The sequence below is a fragment of the Volvox carteri genome, assembly GCF_000143455.1.
Source record: "Volvox carteri f. nagariensis unplaced genomic scaffold VOLCAscaffold_37, whole genome shotgun sequence".
Classification (NCBI taxonomy): domain Eukaryota; kingdom Viridiplantae; phylum Chlorophyta; class Chlorophyceae; order Chlamydomonadales; family Volvocaceae; genus Volvox; species Volvox carteri.
Genome location: NW_003307580.1, coordinates 563441 through 580826, shown reverse-complemented (window position 1 = coordinate 580826; position 17386 = coordinate 563441). Strand labels below are relative to the sequence as shown.

General features: G+C 55.8%; 2 protein-coding genes across 2 annotated transcripts; one reads left to right on the top strand and one right to left on the bottom strand.

Annotated features, from left to right (window-relative positions):
* The first annotated feature begins 597 nt into the window (after positions 1 to 597).
* Positions 598 to 6500, top strand: phb1 (prohibitin). The gene is made up of 9 exons (XM_002953648.1): positions 598 to 837; positions 962 to 1078; positions 1169 to 1279; positions 1510 to 1569; positions 2122 to 2286; positions 2572 to 2625; positions 3192 to 3263; positions 3644 to 3724; positions 5494 to 6500. The coding sequence occupies exons 1-9, from the start codon at positions 667 to 669 to the stop codon at positions 5611 to 5613; spliced, it is 951 nt and encodes a 316-aa protein (XP_002953694.1). The 5' UTR covers positions 598 to 666; the 3' UTR covers positions 5614 to 6500.
* A 460-nt stretch (positions 6501 to 6960) lies between these two features.
* Positions 6961 to 15308, bottom strand: VOLCADRAFT_94413 (uncharacterized protein; the record flags this gene model as incomplete). The annotated part of the gene is made up of 16 exons (XM_002953560.1): positions 6961 to 7456; positions 7698 to 7837; positions 8109 to 8879; positions 10373 to 10468; positions 10959 to 11018; positions 11713 to 11800; positions 12049 to 12119; positions 12399 to 12453; positions 12885 to 12979; positions 13121 to 13161; positions 13219 to 13221; positions 13488 to 13578; positions 14174 to 14397; positions 14584 to 14740; positions 15082 to 15177; positions 15255 to 15308. The coding sequence occupies 16 exons, from the start codon at positions 15306 to 15308 to the stop codon at positions 6961 to 6963; spliced, it is 2538 nt and encodes an 845-aa protein (XP_002953606.1).
* Between the last annotated feature and the right edge of the window lie 2078 nt (positions 15309 to 17386).

The window sequence follows — 17386 nt, the reverse complement described above, 5'->3', positions numbered from 1 at the left end:
AGATACCCTAGAGGAAAAATTACGGCTGTCGAACATTCCCCTTCAGTTACTTCCGGTACTCTAACCTATGGAAATAATCGCTTTATTTGGCACAACGGTTTCCTTGCACTTGCATTGTGTCGGCGGTCTAGGCCCAAGCAGGCCCTGAAACGGCTGACCTGAGGCAAAGTGACTAGACGTGTAGACTTAATAAACAAACCAAAATCAGTTTCCCACGCCGGTAGCGCTTTTGAACACTTACTCAGGTACGCAGCCGCGGCGCTTGGCTCCGACAGCTGCACAGACGGCGTAACAAGCAAAATTGAATTGTTCTCAAATGGATTGCTGCCCTTACTGACCACATCCCGTATGCTTGCAGCGTCAGAGAAGGAAAGGTTTGCATTCGATAAATGCGCTGCAGCGTACACCTTCAGCGCCTGTGGGTCGCCCTTTCGGGCGTATAACGTAGCCATGGCGAAGAAAATTACTTTGCAAGAGCGAACTGTAGAAAGGGGTTTGCCTGATATTTACTCATGCTGGCGGGGGTTCCGTACCTCGCGGTTTGCGAGACGCACGTTGAAGGATTTTTTGGCCAATTTTCACGCTGATCCTGGATAACCTCTTTAAGATTGAGAGATAACTCCTTACCCCTGAGGATTAGGCACGCGTTCCAGCCGATCAGGTGAAATGGCCGCCAACCCTCAAGGTGTTGCCTCAGCTCTGAGCACTGCTCGCACGCTCGCTAATGTTGTAATATTTGGCGGAGCGACTGTATGGGCGGGCACCAACAGTCTTTTCAACGTGGAGGGTGGTCACCGGGCGGTAGTCTTCAACCGTCTGATGGGTATTAAGGACACCGTAAGTGTAACAGTCACGGGTGTCATCAAGCCATAATAGGAACTGTCCCGTGCTGTCTGGGTGCCGCCGACTTGTTCCGATGTCCCGAGGCGTCATCGATTTTTTTCTGCTGCTGCAAATGTAGGTATATCAAGAAGGGACGCATATCATGGTCCCATGGTTTGAGCGGCCAATTATCTATGATGTGCGCGCTCGGCCAAGCGTCATCCAGAGCCAGTCGGGAAGCAAGGACCTGCAGATGGTAGGACTTCCCATACCTTGTCTGGCGGGCGTTCACTCCTTTTGGAACTTGCTGCCATTCTATATCCAATGAAATACGGCTGCCATGCAGGTGAACGTCGGTCTCCGTGTCCTCACCCGACCCAACCCCGACAAGCTCCCGGAGATTTATCGCACGCTCGGCACGGACTACGCGGAGCGAGTTCTACCATCAATCATCCAGGTATGATGCCCATGGGATCTATACGGGATGTTTGCAGATACCCTGTCGTGCATCTTACGGCACGCATCATGTTATGCACGCTTATGGCTCCATCCATCCGCGTACCCGCTCCAAACACACAGGCGCCTTTACAACGATAGCCCTGATTAACAGTTACCCCTGATTAACAGTTACCGTGCTTGCACACTCTTGCCTGCACCCTGCCCGCCCCAATCCTTCCCCCTTCACAGGAGACGCTCAAGAGCGTCATTGCACAATACAATGCTAGCCAGCTGCTAACCCAGCGTGAGGTGGGTTTTTCCCTTCCCTAGACTTGGGCAGACTAGCCATGTGGGTCATGGCGCTAAACCATTCGCTTTTAGAGCGCGGGCGAGCACGCGTGGCTCCTGGGGAAAGAAGCTGCAGGTGTGTGCCCAAAAACCCAGATGGCTGTCCTGCAGCAACAATTTGGCAGCCAGCCAGGACCATACTGACGGTCGGTCGCCGGATATGGGATGCCCCAAGCCGCTGGTAGCGCAAACGCCCTGCAGCTATGGCAAATTGGTGCAGGGTGTGGGTCATGGTAACCGTGGTATGGTATGGGTCCTGGCAAAGTCAGTTCCATCTGCTCATGGGGACACGATGCACCTGGGCAGCATGGCCCGCGTCCAGGGAGATCAGCAAGCTCTTGTCTCGAATCTTCGAACTTGCCGCCAGCGCACCGTAGCCTTTCCTGGCCCCCTGCACCACAGCTGTTGAAGGCATCCATTCTCCTAGAAGTAATAGAAATGTACAAGATGTTAAATATGCTGATAATCAATCCAAAGCCACCCCAGCTCACACGTCAGGACCGCTTCCCCTAGGTGGTCTCTCGCGACATCCGCCGCATTCTGACGGAGCGTGCCCGCTACTTCAACATCATTTTGGAGGATGTGTCCATTACCAACCTGACCTTCTCTAAAGAGTACACGGCGGCGGTGGAGGCCAAGCAGGTGGCGCAGCAGGAGGCGGAGAGGGCCAAGTTTATTGTGAGTGGGGGTGCGGGCTGAGTGCATAGTGTTTTATGGCATTTGGGGTGGTTCGGGAGGCGGTGGGCCGAGGCGGAGGGCGGGTTGTGGTAGAGGACAGGGTATGCAAGTTAGTTAACCGATCAGCACATCTCTTTGCTTAGCTCGATTGGTGTCCTGCGGTGTGCTACGCCCGCGCAGTGTAGCATAGGCAGTCACATACACATACACACATAATCGCCGCTTTCCGTTTTGTGGCGGTCCTAAACAGCTTTTCTCTCCCACAACCTTGACTGTTATGCGCAGGTGGAGAAGGCGCTGCAGGAGAAGCAGAGCGCCATAGTGCGGGCGCAGGGTGAGGTAAGGCACCCTGGCTAGCGGCCATAACAGGAGCAGGAGTGGGGGAAAGAGACAGAGGGCCGGCGTTGGATTTCAGGATTCTTTGGGGCACGCGCCGGCGGGGAGAGGGCGATAACAGTGCAGAGGATTGCGGCTAAAATTCTGAGTTACGTTTTCCCGGAGGCCGGCCCGCTGCTTTAACGTGGGCTCCGGGGCCCTTCGTAGATTTCCAGCTTTTTTGTTGGTCTACATGGACATGAGGGGTGGTCCTGCTGACACGCCCGGGGATACGAAGATGTGGGAGCTGGAGCTCTTGTGGGGCAGTGCCTGATCCCGGGGTGTAGTTGAAGCGCGGATGTGAGCACGGAGACAAGGGGGCCGGAAGGCGACGGTGGCGGGTACGTGGGAGGGGGCTCCGGCTAGTTACGTGGACCTCAAATGAAGTGCCAGACATCGTCGTCGTTTCCCTGGCCGCGGAGTCCCTCCCAGTGCGGTTCCCCTCCCCCTTGCTACTTGACGTTTTGGATATTGACAATTGATATCTTTTTTGTATGACATGCTTTATCGCTATCCATATACTGCCGTAGGCCCAATCCGCCAAGCTCATTGGTGAGGCGGTCAAGCAGAACCCGGCCTTCCTCACGTTGCGTAAGATTGAGGTGCGTTTCCTAGCCCTTTATGGCTAGTAGCAGTCGCAATAACACCCGGTTGGGGTAGCTACAGCGCTCGGGCAGTTTTTCCGATCTCTTCTGGGTCTTCTGGGCATGTTCTTTCGCTTCTGTTCTGGGGGTATGGCAATGGAGAGGAGGGAGACATCTGGCCGCGGCGGCCGCTGAGGTAACCCTGCGGCGCCGGGATCAGTGAGGGCTGCGTGGAACGGGTTGTTACGGGGGACCCTTGGGACGTTCTCATGCTAATCCGGCTTCTCTGCTTGACTATTTTCACATGCGTCTTATCCCCGCCTCCTTACAATAGTGCCCTCGCGTGGCTACCTCCCCCTCATCCTCCGGCATGTGGTTCACCGCACCCACCCCCTTAGGCTGCTCGTGAGATTGCCAGCACGATATCCCAGTCGGCCAACAAGGTCTACCTGGGCGCAGACTCGCTGCTGCTCAGCGTGGTACGTGGGGAGGGGGGCAGTGGAGGGAAAGACGAAGTAGGGGAGGGAGGGAGGAAATGGGTGGGATTGGAAGTGCAGGAAATGGAGGGTAGCAGCGTGGTTGGCATGGTGTAGGGATTTCATTGATGCTGGTTGTTTAGGGAGCTGAGCTTGGGCGACGCGGCAGTGCTGGTGGCAGGCCAGCGGTAGGCCGAAACGAATGTGTGTAAAGCAGGACCGTGGTTAGTGGATTCGATGGCCGGCGATGTGGGGCGCATATGGCTGCGCCGTGACTTGTCTGCATGTTGCGCAGCACGGTTATTCGTGAAGCGGCCCATTCCGCGTTTTGGTCAGTTGTCAGTCAGTGCGTCTCGACCAGCGGTTATCTGGTTTCTTCGTGCCTGTCTGAGTTGCTTGTGGCACAGCACGACACGGAGTTGTTGGATGTGGATGATTTGCGTGATGATTTCCCCAGCTAAGGGCGTATTGGCGAGGGTGCTGCACACACATCATGGGCCGCATCATACACCTTCTCTGCTCCAATCTGTTCCGATGTGTTTGGTGGGAGCTCACCAGTAAGGCTATCTTAGTAGTATAGGGCTGGCAACTGCAGTTGCCTGCCCTACACGACGAGCTCAGCCAGCATTCCCTTCAGCACTTGGTGTAGTCCCACCGCCATAATACCTCCGCCGCCTCCCATGCAACATCGCCACTGGCTCTCCGCTCCGCACCTCCGCCGCCTTTTCCTGCACTTTCGCACCTGGGACTATCGCATCTGGGCTCCGAAACCAGGTTGGGCTCCAGGTCCCAGTGAAGCCGGGCACTGCCGCTGGCCAGGTAGAATAAAGACCCTGAGGGGGCCGCTCCTCGTCCAGGTGGGCGTGTTGTGAGCCGCCGGTTTGTATGTGTGTGTGGAAGCGGGGAGGGGCCTTGCAGCTCTGCGTCGCGCGAGGATGGTGTGGTCCGTGTTGGATTTCAGCTTCGGGCCATGTACGATACGTCGTATGTGTGTTGCGGTGGAGATTGCCTGCGGCCAGTCGGCATTTATGTTCGCAGGCCGTTGATTTTGAGGGATGCTGGCGCTGATAAGGGAACTGGAGGGCTGTGCGTGCACTTGTGTGTCTATGTGTGTATGTGTTCGTGTGTGGCCCGGTGGTGTTGACCCGAGTCTGTTTGGGGACTAGGGGATGTCTCGACCCTTTCCCTACACACATACAACCTTACGGAACCTGCACATGTACGGTTGCTGGGCGGGGCCCGGCATTGCCCTAACATGCGCCAGATTGTTATCACGTTTTGAGGGATTCCATCTGGTTTGGAGATCGGCAACAGATGGCCGCTGGCAGCGCAGCAGTGCGGTGGTTCGGGGGGAGGCGTTAGCAGGGAAAGATGATGGGCGGCAGCGTCACATCCGATCGGGCAGCGGAGAGCTGCACACGGCAATCTATGGGGATGGCCTTTACGGCCTAATAAAGCTGGGACGGGGCACGGATGGTCGTCACCGTCTGTCCTGGAGCTTCTGGATGGAAACAGGATCGGCATCGGAAGCAGGAACCCCACGGATTTGAGAGTCCGTCGCATGTTGGGCTGGGTTTGCCAGCAGCACTACGTGTACCAACACTTCGTCTCAGGACGGCCAAGTTCAGTCACCGTCCTGGGTCCGCCCATCCGTCCGTGTGTGTGTATGTGTGTCCCCCAGATCGTGTGTAGTCCACATCACTCGGGCTTTCTGGCTGCCGAGGCGCCCTTGTAACAGCCCCTTGTATGCGGCCCTTTCGTATGTCGCGCAGAACCAGGCAGGCAAGGAAACCCCGACGAGCGCATCGGAGCTGCCGCCCCTGGAGCCAACCAAGTCGTCCAAATCGTCATCTTGGTGGTGGCCCTGGTCTAGCAGCAGCAAGAGCGCGTGAGGGGGAGGGAAGCTGGTCCGGCACGGAGCCAGCGATGGCATCGGCGACAACGCTTCTGTTTTCACTCCTGGCGTGAGGCTGCAGCGCCCGTGCAACGGGCGTGTGGCGGCGGCGGCGCTGTCTATCGGACAGGAAACTGGGGTAAATATAGGTCGTTGGTAGTTATCAGGTAGAGTGGTTGAAGCGGAAATGGCCGGGTTTACGCCGTGAGGCGGGGCGCTGCAGCAGATGCGAGAGCCTGGACGGGTATGGCCGTACTTTAGGGGAAGACCGCTTAGCAGGGGTGGGCGGCGGTAAGAGGATGAGCGCGTACTGCGGCCATGCGCTGGGATCGCTGTAGGGAGGTGAGGGGAACAGGGCTGCCGTCGGCTACGTCGGACTAGGGAGTGGAGTGGTTTGGTGCATTCAGATCCATCTGGACGTTGTTAAAGGGCTCCTGGTGGAAGACTCTCTATCGTTGGATGTGACACTTGGTTGAGGTGGGGGGAGCGCCATGCAAAGCCGCGCCGCATGTTTATTGGCATAAATGCAGAAGTTAGGTGGTCCAGAGGCGCTCCAGTCAGCGCAGCGGTCTAGCTGAAGCGGGGGCTACCGGAAACAGGATTGCACGCCATGCAGTTGCGCGTGGTTACGTTGTTCTGTTTTTGGATTATGGCTGGACGCATGAGTCTCGTGGGGCCTCCGGAGTCCGTTCCCTGACTCCCCTCAACATTTTGCTCGATCGAGCATGTTAAGGTCTCGGGTGGTTGTTAGCGATCGCTGCGGGGGAGCCTATTGAACAGGAATCAATTGGTTCATACATTGGTTCATACCCCCAAGCGGGGCTCCTCGCCGGAAGGAAAAGTAAGGGAGTGCCTTGTAATGAGCCCCATGGCGCCTGTGCCCTGAAATGGTAGCGGCAGCTACCTCGCGAATGCGTTCTTAGTGACGGGCGGAAACGAGTTGAGGTTTATAAAAAAGACGCGTTTGGCTGCTGCTAGTGGATTGACCGCAGCCACACCACCGTGACATACCGTCATTCACTCCTTCATGAAAAAGGGACTCACAATGAACGGGATCGTCCTGAGGCTTTCCACGTAACGGTCTCATGAAACAAGAGTCAGCTGTCAAGTGGGCCGCCCGTTTTATAGCACAGCCCGCCCTCGGCTCGCTTGGAAAGGAATCAACGGCTTAAAAAGAAAGAAGGGCTTTTCATAGAGCCACGATGCAAGAGGGAGCGCTTTAAGGTAGGTCAGCGGACACGGCCGCCTCAAAGCGGGTCAGCGAACAGCAACGTCCCTTCCTGACTCCGCTTTGTCCAATCCGCAGTAGAAGGGTTCCTCAGACAACACGATAGCGCCCGGCTCGTCATCCTTCCGTCGGTGGGACCGACGACACCGGCTTCATACTCATGCGCCCCCGCCTGCTCTTCATCCACATCAGGGCGCGAGGGCCGCCTGCAGCCGCCTCCGCCGCGGTAAGTCCCGGCGCCTGCCCATGCATGTGCTGTGCTTGCCCATCATCCGCGCCTATGCCGGGGACGTGCGCCAACGACGTGAGCCTGCTCAGCCCCGCTTGCCGCACCCCAGCTCTTCTCTCACTGCCACTGCCATTCGCCTCCGTACCTAGGGCTGCTAATGGGGCTGGGCCACTCCGAGCGTCGGAGAGAGGAGCTGGGGCCGCGGCGGGTCCCGTCGGGCTGGGCACCGCCGACTGGGAGGAGGGGAGTGCGGGTGGGGGGGGAAAGGCGGGGAAGGGCGGCTCGCTGCGGGTCGACAGCTGTTCCAGCCCGCCAAATCCGCCCATCATGGCCGCGTCCTTCTCCGCAAGACGGGTCTTGAGCGCCGCGATCTCCCGGGCACACCTGGACGAGGGCGGGGAGGGCGGGAGCGTGTGTGGAACACGTGCGACAACGGGTGAGGACTGAGGGGTACATACACATACACATACACATACACATACACATACCCCCTCGCGGCTCAGGTCGTTAATACACGCATACACATACACACACATACAGACACACATCCCAGTCGTGTCCGTGCACCCCCCGGGTGCCGACCGCCCGGGTGGAGCCCGCATGTCCCTCACTCGCACTTCCTCACTTTCGAGTCACTTCTGCCAGCTCGCTCTGTGCCGCCTCAGCCGCCCCCTCCGCGTACTCAGCTCTCAGCTGTGATGCGGTCCTCTCCTCCGTGAGCTGGGCCAATTCCAATTGCAGTTTCCGGACCTCCGCCGCAGCGCTCTACGTAAGGGCGAATGTGGAAAGGAGCAACACGGAGCCGGACGCGAAACAGACCGACGTGAAACAGTGCAGGTGGGAAGGTGCGTCGGGCGGGTGGTGCTGCGTCAGAGACCATGCAGCCCGTGCGGCGAAGGTGCAGAGGCGCAGGCAGATATTTAATCATCACACGAGAATGTGATACACCTTTGGAGGGTAACGCAGCTCAAGGTGTAACTCACACACACGTATATGGAGCGAACCCAACAGAGGACCACTTCTGGGTTTTCCCCACCAACAGGTTGCGCATCTCCCTGCTAACCTCCTCTTCGCTCTCGGACAGCTCCCGGATGCGCTCCCGTGCCGCCACCAACTCGCTTTCTAGACTCTGTATTCGTTCCTGCAGCTGCTGCAGCCGCTCGTCCGTAGCTTCGGCCTCCTCTGACGTTGCTGGTCCCGTCTTCTTTGCCTGATCCTCTTCCGTCCCTCGTCGCGCCTCGCTTTCCGAGCCGGGCGTAACGCCGCCGTCGTCCTCCTTCTCCTGCTTCCCTAACGGCTGCTGCATCTCCACGCCCAATTCTTCCAACAATTCATCCCCTTGTGCTCGATCCCCCGCGTCCTCCTGTCGCTTGCCCGTAACAGCGCCGCCACCCTTTTCACCACGGCTCTCCAGCCGCTGCCCGGCGGAGGTGCCCGGCCGTTCTTGACGGGGCCCCTCTCCCGCCTCCGCAGCCTCCATGTCCACTGCCGGGAATTCCGTCACCGTGTGTTGCCGTAGGGTCTCCAGCTCCGCCTCCATCCGCTGTATCTGCTGATCCTTCTCCTGCGCTGCTGCCTGCTGCACAGCTAGCTCATCCTGGAGCTGTAGCAACCGCTGCTCCGAAGCCTCCAGCTGGGCTCGCAGATCCGCTGGAGTTCGCAAGTCAATCATTTCGCCGGAAACAGCGGCAGCTCCAGCTTCGATGTCAGCTGTAGCTGCAGGAGGATGAGGATTCGAGGCGCCGATATTCTGTGCTGTAACTGGAGCCCGCGGCTTGACCTTCTGAACGGCCTGTGCGAGCAAAGCCTGCAGCGACACCCAGGGAGGGGCGGACAGAGGCCCGTTTAGGGTGCGGGATAGAATGGATTAAAAGGATTCGGATTAAGCATAGTCGGAGGGGATTAATGGGATTTAGCATGGAGGCAAAGGCTGACAGAAGATGATGTGTTGCCATCTGGGCCGAATGCTGAGCCGAGGATTTAAGGATTTGAGTTCCACGCACGATTAAGAGCGTTTGGCACGTCGATGGTTATAAATGGTCCCTTTGTAACTGCAGGCGTATATAAAATATAAAGGAAATTAGCAGTAGAAATAATGCGAATAGATATCCTTCAGTGACCACCGAGAATGGTACACGAACAGTTTATTACCGCGCTCGGCCTAGAAAATTCGCTGCTAATATTCAATTTTTGGTTAAATGTTGTAATGGCAAGTGATTCATCCCAGTATGTAGATGGAAGTGGTACATATTAGTAATGATGCTCACATGCTTACAGCTTACAGCGTCAATAAGCCTGAAGTGCGGCATGAAGTTCTTTGACAATACCTGGACACCGCTATCCTCATGGCAATGCAGAGCGCCGAGGCATTGAGGCAAATGGCGTGCCACAGAAAATAATGGCAACGATAGGAAGGGAAACTCATGGGGAAAATGGTAATCCCAGGGATGAATGACATATGCATTCATGGCAACGAAACGACAATGAACTGTCTTTGCTACACCGGATGCAACAGGACTCAGTTTTAGTCGTAAAAATGATCGGAATTTGAAACATGAGCAGCACGTCCTTCATGTAAGATATTTCCCCACAAGAAATTACAACAGCGAGCTTTCTCTGGGAAGACACAATAGAATATTCTCAGAACATTTGATCGAAGTCAGTCCAGCAAAAAATGTCCCTACCCGGATTCGAGCCGGGGTCTTCACGGCCACAACGTGATGTACTAACCACTATACGATAGGGACTTGACATAATTCGTTGACCTTAACAATTATATATTTAAAAACATGGTATTGCTATCAACAACAGCAGATAATGTGCAATTCATGCGCTGCCGCCTGCGGCCCGCGGCCACACCGTCGTCCGCATTGGATGTGTTGAGCGCAATGGGTAACGTTTGATGACTAACCTGCCTAGATTCAAACATGCCTGTGTTCGTTGTGGCTTCTGGTGGTGTGTCTGTACTGGTGAGGAGATGTGGACCGTCGCAAACGGATCTCGTGCGCCTGGCAGGTCGGAGATTGCAGTTGTGCCATGTATGTATGCCAATCGAATCGCTGCCCATTCTGTGCAGGGCTTTTGACGCAGCTTTGTAGGCCAAGGATGGTGACATTGGGCGGCGCACGGCGATTTTGGAGTGCTTAGGGATTCTGTGGAAAATAAGCTCACCACAGGAAAAGGCGGTCAACACACGAAGTTGCTCGGGTTTTTTCGGCCACCGGCGGTCGCTTGTGCCCCGTTTCCCCCCCGCCCCGTCTCCCCCCTCGAGCATTAAGGCCCGCAGCCGACCTGCCGTACCTCAAGGTTGTGAATGATCTCCTCCTGCGTCTTGACAGTTGCACGCAGCTGGGCCACCTTCATGGACTCACCCTCCAGATCAGCGTACGCACGCGCCTGGCCACCAGACCCAACAACAGTGCGCGGCAATGGAAGTGGAGAGCTGGGTTGTTGATATCACCCAGGACACATCATGCATTACCCACGAGCACATGCGCGGGCACATGCACGGACGGGCCCAAACTGGATTGTGCATATAGAGGAGTCCGGGAGTCCGAACTGGTCGTGAATCTTGCCACCGCCGGACGCTTCCTGTGTATCGGTTGGACTCCAGTGTTGGTTTCCGTCTTGCTTTCAGAAGCTGAGGTGATGATTGAGAATTTAGACTGGGCTTACACAGGGCGGAAGTGGAATCCAAATTGCGGTAGATCTTGTAGCAGCTGGCCGCTGAAAAGGCCTCTCGAGATGCTGGTGGCCGCGCTACGCGCGTATTTATAGTGCCGTACTGTGTATCAGCTGCTACAGATCTGTACTCACGTTGCAAAAGCTTATTCGGTGCGGTAAGTCTCTCACACTGCGATCTACGGTTCGATCCCCAGTTACCCACCTGCTCTTCGTGCGCCTCTTGCAGCTGCTGATAGCGCTTTTTGAGCTCCAGAGCGTCCACCTGCCGCACAGGTGGAGGAGAGGACAGGTGGAGGAGGAGATCGTGGAGACAGATGGCGATAAGAGGGCGCGGGCAAAGGGCAGGACGAGGGAACGGGTTCCGGTAATTCGTCACCGGATGAGGGGGGACTTCGAAGGTAAGGAAAGCACACATATCCACCGCTGGTCCCCCGGATGGAGTAGATTGGGGTGTCGAATGCTGAGATGAGACACGGGGTTCTACCAGTGCGCTGGGCGGCTGGAGGGGGAGCCCAATACGTAAGCCTATACACTGCCGCAGAGCAGTGGGCAGAGAATTAGTTCTGCATAGGGCCTGGATCAGACTGTATCCTAGGTGGTGATTGGATAACTAAACTGGGCGACGGCAGAATTCGCAAGGAGAGGGTGGCGATTGGCACCGGTGTGAGTGCATTGGTAGGTCGCGCAGCTGTAGAGCATGCGCTCGGTGGAACGAAGGTTGCTTGGCATCTGAGCTGATGTCTGTAGCTGGCTAGAGGATCGTGACGACGCCTTGCGTTGGTACGGGAGAACGGTTAGGATCCTGGCCGATATAACGCCCCTCCAATGATGAAGTGCTTCGGCGGTCGTTCCCGTTGGCATACGGTTAGGTGCCGCTGGCCAGCGTCAGGCCCGGATCGTTATGTAAGAGATACGATACACAAACACACATACTCATATACCCACACGCGGGGTACCTGCTCTGAATGCAGCACCCTCAGTCGCTCCACCAGGTCCCCATTTCGAGCCCTCTCCCGCCCATAGGCCGCCATCACACTCTCACACCTGCGCATGATGAGGGTCACACACACACACACACAGGAGGCTCCGTAATGCCCCTAAATTTCCCGCACAATCCCCCCAACATGTTACTAGGTCTCATACGCGGCAGGTACCGCCCGGCGACCGATTTCTACGGCCGCCTCTTTCTCGACCGGGCCGCACACCTCCTACTGGCCCCTATTACCATGCGTCCGAGTGCAGTTGTCTCTCCCTTGTCCCCCCTCCCCCCATCACCCAAACGTCGTCCTCACCGCTCAATGAGCTCGTCCCGACTCAACATGGCCGAATTCACCAACATCCTCAACTGGGGTATCCGCCAAGCCTGATGCAGGGAGAAAGGGAGGGGCAGGGGCCCGGGGGGGGGGGTAGGGAAACTGAAAAAACGAAGGGGGAAATTAGGATGAAGGATGGGATGTGTGTGGTTGAAGGACGCGGCAAGGGCGGCACATTAACTGGGGCCGTGACTGGCAGTGGCTGGCCTTTCGCGGCCTGTTGTGTTGAGGGAAGGATGCGGGCACGCGCCACGCGCCCCTTAAACTCCCCCCTCTGTACCACCTTGTTAACGGCCATTCTTACCGCTAACTACCAGCCGCCAACTCACCTGCTGCTCCGTTTGCAACAGCTGCTGCAGCCGTTCGTTGTCCGCCACGAGGTTCCTGATGGCAGTAGCGGGCAACAGCAACAGCAACAGCAACAGCAACAGCAACAGCAGGAAATGGCTTCGGAAATGGCCGGAGAAAGATAACCCTTTCTCCCACCCGCACCCGACCCAGAGATCAGGAGGCCCAAATGGGGGTTGGGCGGAGTTCGAGATGACGACATTTTAGTTTTACTCATGTATGGGACGTGCGTGTGAGACGAGTAAACGCCGTCTACATAAAACCTCTGACAGATTATGAACGGTGCTCGTGCAGACCCTTCATTCACAGTGGCAGTGGCAGCAGTGGCAGAGGCCATATGACACCATCATGGCCTCCCGGCAATCGCTGTACGGCCTAAACAGAGCAAGAACAGCAGCTATAGCATCCGTAGCGCGCGCGTGCGTGTATATGTGCTTGTGTGGAGCCCCACAGGCTGCAACACCCACCGGCTGCGCTTCTCCGCGTCCACCAGCCTCCAGGATAGCTCCTCCGCCTTACATGTGGTGCTGTCCAGCTGCCTCGCCACTTGGGACATGGCGGCCTGGGCGGGGATTGACGGGGGGTTTGAGAGGTGGGAAACACACACGGTGAAACGCAGACGCGTCACCAGGTCTTTCCTGGGTTGGTTCCACCCAGCCCGGCTCTCCTCAACCCCCCTCTTTCCCAATCTGGCCACACAGACCTGCTTGACAAGGCATTCCTGCACCAGCGCCTCCAGCAGCTCTAAAGACGGGGAGGAGGAGGAGGGGGAGGACGTGGCCGGGGCCTCCGCTGCCTCACCGGCTGCATGGGGGGGAGGAAAGGGCATTGTGGGGTCTCGCCAGGGGGGAATGTAACGGTCAGGTAACCGCAAGGACGATAACACACACTCCTGAATGCAAGCGAGCAAGTGGAACATTCGACAAGGGAGGGCAGTTGGGGCGCTTCGTGCCACGTGCATTCGTGCCACGTCCCAGGTCGCGTTTGTGCTTCATACCTTTCCCTCTCCCTCCACTCCCTTTCCCCTCCCCGCCATCCTCCGTCTCCCTTCCTCTCTCTCTCCCCCTCACCTCCCTGGAGCGCGCCAAGCAGCTCCAGCTCCAGGAGCACCTCGTGGGCCGACAGACCGGCCCCCAGACCAGACAAACTGCTAACCACCACCTGCCGGCAGCCAACGTCACAGCGTCAACGAATAAAACAGAAATAACCGCCAGACAGTATATAGCATTCACAGAGCTCCACTCCGGATGCACCCTCGGAGTCATCAAGCCTCTCAGCCAGGTGCTAAGCGCTGGTGCCGTACATTACTGTACGGATACAGAAACTGTACGATTCCAGCTTCATATACCAGCTTTATACGCCGGCCGTGGATTTACAGGTTTAAGGAGGATCGAAGCGGGCCAAATCCTCCAATAGCAGGGGAGGATTGCTGCAGTAATACACGTACAGCAAGACCAAGCTCCTTGTTTGTTGTTTCTTGTTTGTTGTTTCTTGTTTGCTGTTTGTTGTCCCACTTTTTCTTTATCTTTACCATGAATCTCAGATCAGATTGGGATGATCTGCTAACTTAACGGCACGCTCAACGACGAACGACATTAATCCTCAATCCTTAAAACTGAACAAAAATTTTAGCAAATCCGGAGGTTCTTCCGCCCTTGTGAAAGAGGAGGTGTATACATCTCCCCAAAACGTCCTACTCTCGCGGGCCACCGCAGGCCGTCCATCGCCGCAGGGCCCTGAGACGTTGTAAACCCACCTTGCCAAGATCGTTGCTGGCGGACGCCGCCTCCAACCCATTCCCCAAATCCCCCAGCAGTGCCGATGCCGATGCCGATGCCGCGTCAGCAGTCAGCGCCAACGTCAGCGTCACTCGCTGCCCCTGCAACAGCCTCGAGGTGGCATCTGCGCCCAGGGACGTTCCAGCCACCAAGCCACTGGCCACCAGCCGACCGGCTAGGCCACCAGACTCCACATCGATCCCTGGAAAAGACAATTTTCCGAACGGTGTTATTTCAGGTCACAAAACCAAATGGTCCACTGTCAGGGATTTCTGAGTTGAGATATCTTGAGCGTGAGGGGGTTACGCTGCAATGAAGGGCCGGCCTAACCCCCGCACACACAGACGGGGCTGTAGGGGAGCCGACGGTTGCAGCCACGGTGCCGCACCTCCGGAAGGTTCCAGACCCGGCGCGGAGAAGAGGTCCAGTCGCAGCAGTGGCTGCTCCGGAGGCAGGACGGCCAAAGGGGCAGGCAAGCGCAAGAGAAAGGAGCTGCAAGCGAAGTCGGGGTTCCTGCTGGGCTCGGAGGTCTCCGTGCGAGCGGTCTGTTGGGTGGATGGAGTGGGATGGGGAGGGTGGGAAGGGTTGGGGTGAGGGTTGCATTACGGGAGGTGCATGGGGAGGAGAAAGATGGGACCTGCGGGGGGAGTTCCTGGGAGTGTCAGGAAGAGCTGGGACCGAAAAACGAGCTCAAGTTGCTGTTGCTGTGGACCTCAGCAGATTTTGGGGAAGTTTGGAATGCTTTCATGTCCAGTGCTTGGCGTATGGGTGCTACATGGGCGCTAATCGGTGAGGGGAAGCAGCACACGACCGCAAAGCAAGTCATTGTTGAGGCACGTACGGTTGCGTGGGCCGAAGGAGTGCAAATTAAGTATCAAATGCTTACCTGGTCATGCCGGATGCTTTTTAAGCTTATCGTGCTGGCAGACGTCTTGCTTCCGCTGTGAGGGCATTGAAGAGCTATATAGTACCGCTGTGGCTCCTGCGACCCCGGGGACGTAATCAGGGAGCCAGGCGGCGACGTTCATTTGGGAGAAGCAGAGAAATCGGTCCCACTACCTGACATCGAAGGCGCAGTATGCCGACTCTCAGTGTCTTCTTGTTGCTAGACATGTTCCATGTAAACTCCGCAGCCCCAGGGTGATAAGCGAAAAAATCTTTTATTTGAGATAACTAGTGTAATCTGTTTCATTATAATATAATAAAAGGCTTCAGTATGCCGATTGGAGAAACCATATCTTCATGCGTCAAACGCGATGGTGATTTAAGTGCCTCTGATAAGAAATGAAAAAGAATCAAGACGAATTCAGTAAATCTCATCCATTTGGGTGCGCTTGTCGTCAAATAGTCAACCCGCAAGGCCCACCAAAACTCGAGTATTTACTCTTTCTCGATGGAGACACTTTGATAACCTCCACACGCGAGCTCGATTGCATGACAGACAATTACTTCTGGCTTAAGGTTGCCATGTATGGGCACGACAGTCCCGAGCCTGCATTAGCGTTACGAGCCTTAAGAGCTGAAAGGTGTCGAAAGGGTGTTCCCGCCGGGAATGAGCACAAGGTTGGAGTGCAGTTCGGGAGGATATGCACAACGGTATTACGATTAACATGGTACACGCGCAGATGTGAAAAGGTAGACATTGAGTAATATGGCGAACACCCTTCGACACGTGCAGGTGCGTTCGCATTAGTACTAGCGACCCGGATTGATAAGCTAGCGTTGCCAATATCTTGTGGCCTGGGAAGATCAGTGGATTTGTTTTTAGGGTTCATACACATTTGCCTGTGCCACGAGGATTAATTTATGAACAATTAGCCAAGCGGGGCGGTAATGAGTCTACAATAACCGCCTTGGACTTGCAGCTCGTATGGCGTAGTACAGTGCGGTAATGGTGGATGGCAGAGGTCGGCAAATAAGGCGTATCTTGAGACCACAATACCCGCAGCCGACATTCTGCTCAAGGCCCTGGCTGCGGGTCCTTTATAACCCCAAAACGAGATTAGCAGCCTTTATTGCAGCCCGCGCTGGACTTGAACTCTGTGTTTGAGTTCGAATATTTTCAGGTTTACTGCCCTAAGTTATGCCCTCCCGCAGCCGTAGAAACAGATTTGCCGACCTCTGGTGGTTGGTGTTCAATCCTAGATGACACTCTAAAAGTGGCCCAGAAGCCTCCTACTCTGTAACATATAACAACAACAAGAACAATTACAACAATAACTATGGCACGACATATTCAAAAGAGCCCGTCTGCTCGCCGCGTCTATTGACGGTCCTCAGGACCGGGTCCTGCGCTTCGATACAGTTGTCTAGCGGTTGTAATGGTTGCCACCTGAGAAGCATGCAGCGTGAAGGTTCTGATCTTCCCACTTGGTATTTTTAGCACGCATGCTCATAATCCGGAAATTTGCGGACGGTGCGTTCCCATGTTTGCTATGAAAAAGGGTCTGTAGATGAAGTTCTGGTACCTGTCTGATACACATCATCAGGTCTGTGACGTGATCTGGTGAACAACATGCTGCCACATATAATGCTTGAGTGGCCGGACCCTCATCCGCACAGTGTTAGAAATTTGCAGAAAGGAACCAGGTTTCGGGACCATTCCTTTTCATTCACACGTTTGGCAACGTAGTTAACACGAAGTTCACAGGCAGCGGCGCCATAAGTCAGGATAATTAATTGATCTATTACCTATTTGGAAGTTTGCCGAGGTCGCTTTGAAAGCAACGAACACGTAACCGAACACGCTGGCTCCCCCACTTCAACTCATACCGACCCTGAACGGGGCATCACGACTTGTGCGTGGATCCTCGAGGAGTCTTACTGGTAGCGCAACAGGCATTTTGGTAAGCTGGTCAGATAATCCACATTTCCCGCTTGTCAACCCGTTTGGCCAATCCAATTTGACAGTTACAACAAGTCAACAGGCATGTACTGGAAGAATAAATTGCATTACTTTCAGCAACTACTGTGGCGTCTAACGGCTGGGCCTTCGATGGCCACACAGCGACATTTCGCTGCCACCAAAGAAATCGCCACGCAGTCATTTTAAAACCACTTTACTTAGGTTTTCTTTGCGTAATTGAGAGCATACATAACCAAAAATGGTGATGTGGAGGACAATGCACGCCGGCTGTAGCTGACACTTGTTCTGGCCACAAGCCCGGTGGCCCGCACTTGAACCTGCAAAA

Coding starts and splice junctions, on each gene's coding strand:
- phb1 (XM_002953648.1), top strand. CDS start 667: ATGGCCGCCAACCCTCAAGGTGTTGCCTCAGCTCTGAGCACTGCTCGC. Junction 1,280..1,509: donor TTCTACCATCAATCATCCAG/GTATGATGCCCA, acceptor CCCCCTTCACAG/GAGACGCTCAAGAGCGTCAT. Junction 1,570..2,121: donor AGCTGCTAACCCAGCGTGAG/GTGGGTTTTTCC, acceptor CGCTTCCCCTAG/GTGGTCTCTCGCGACATCCG.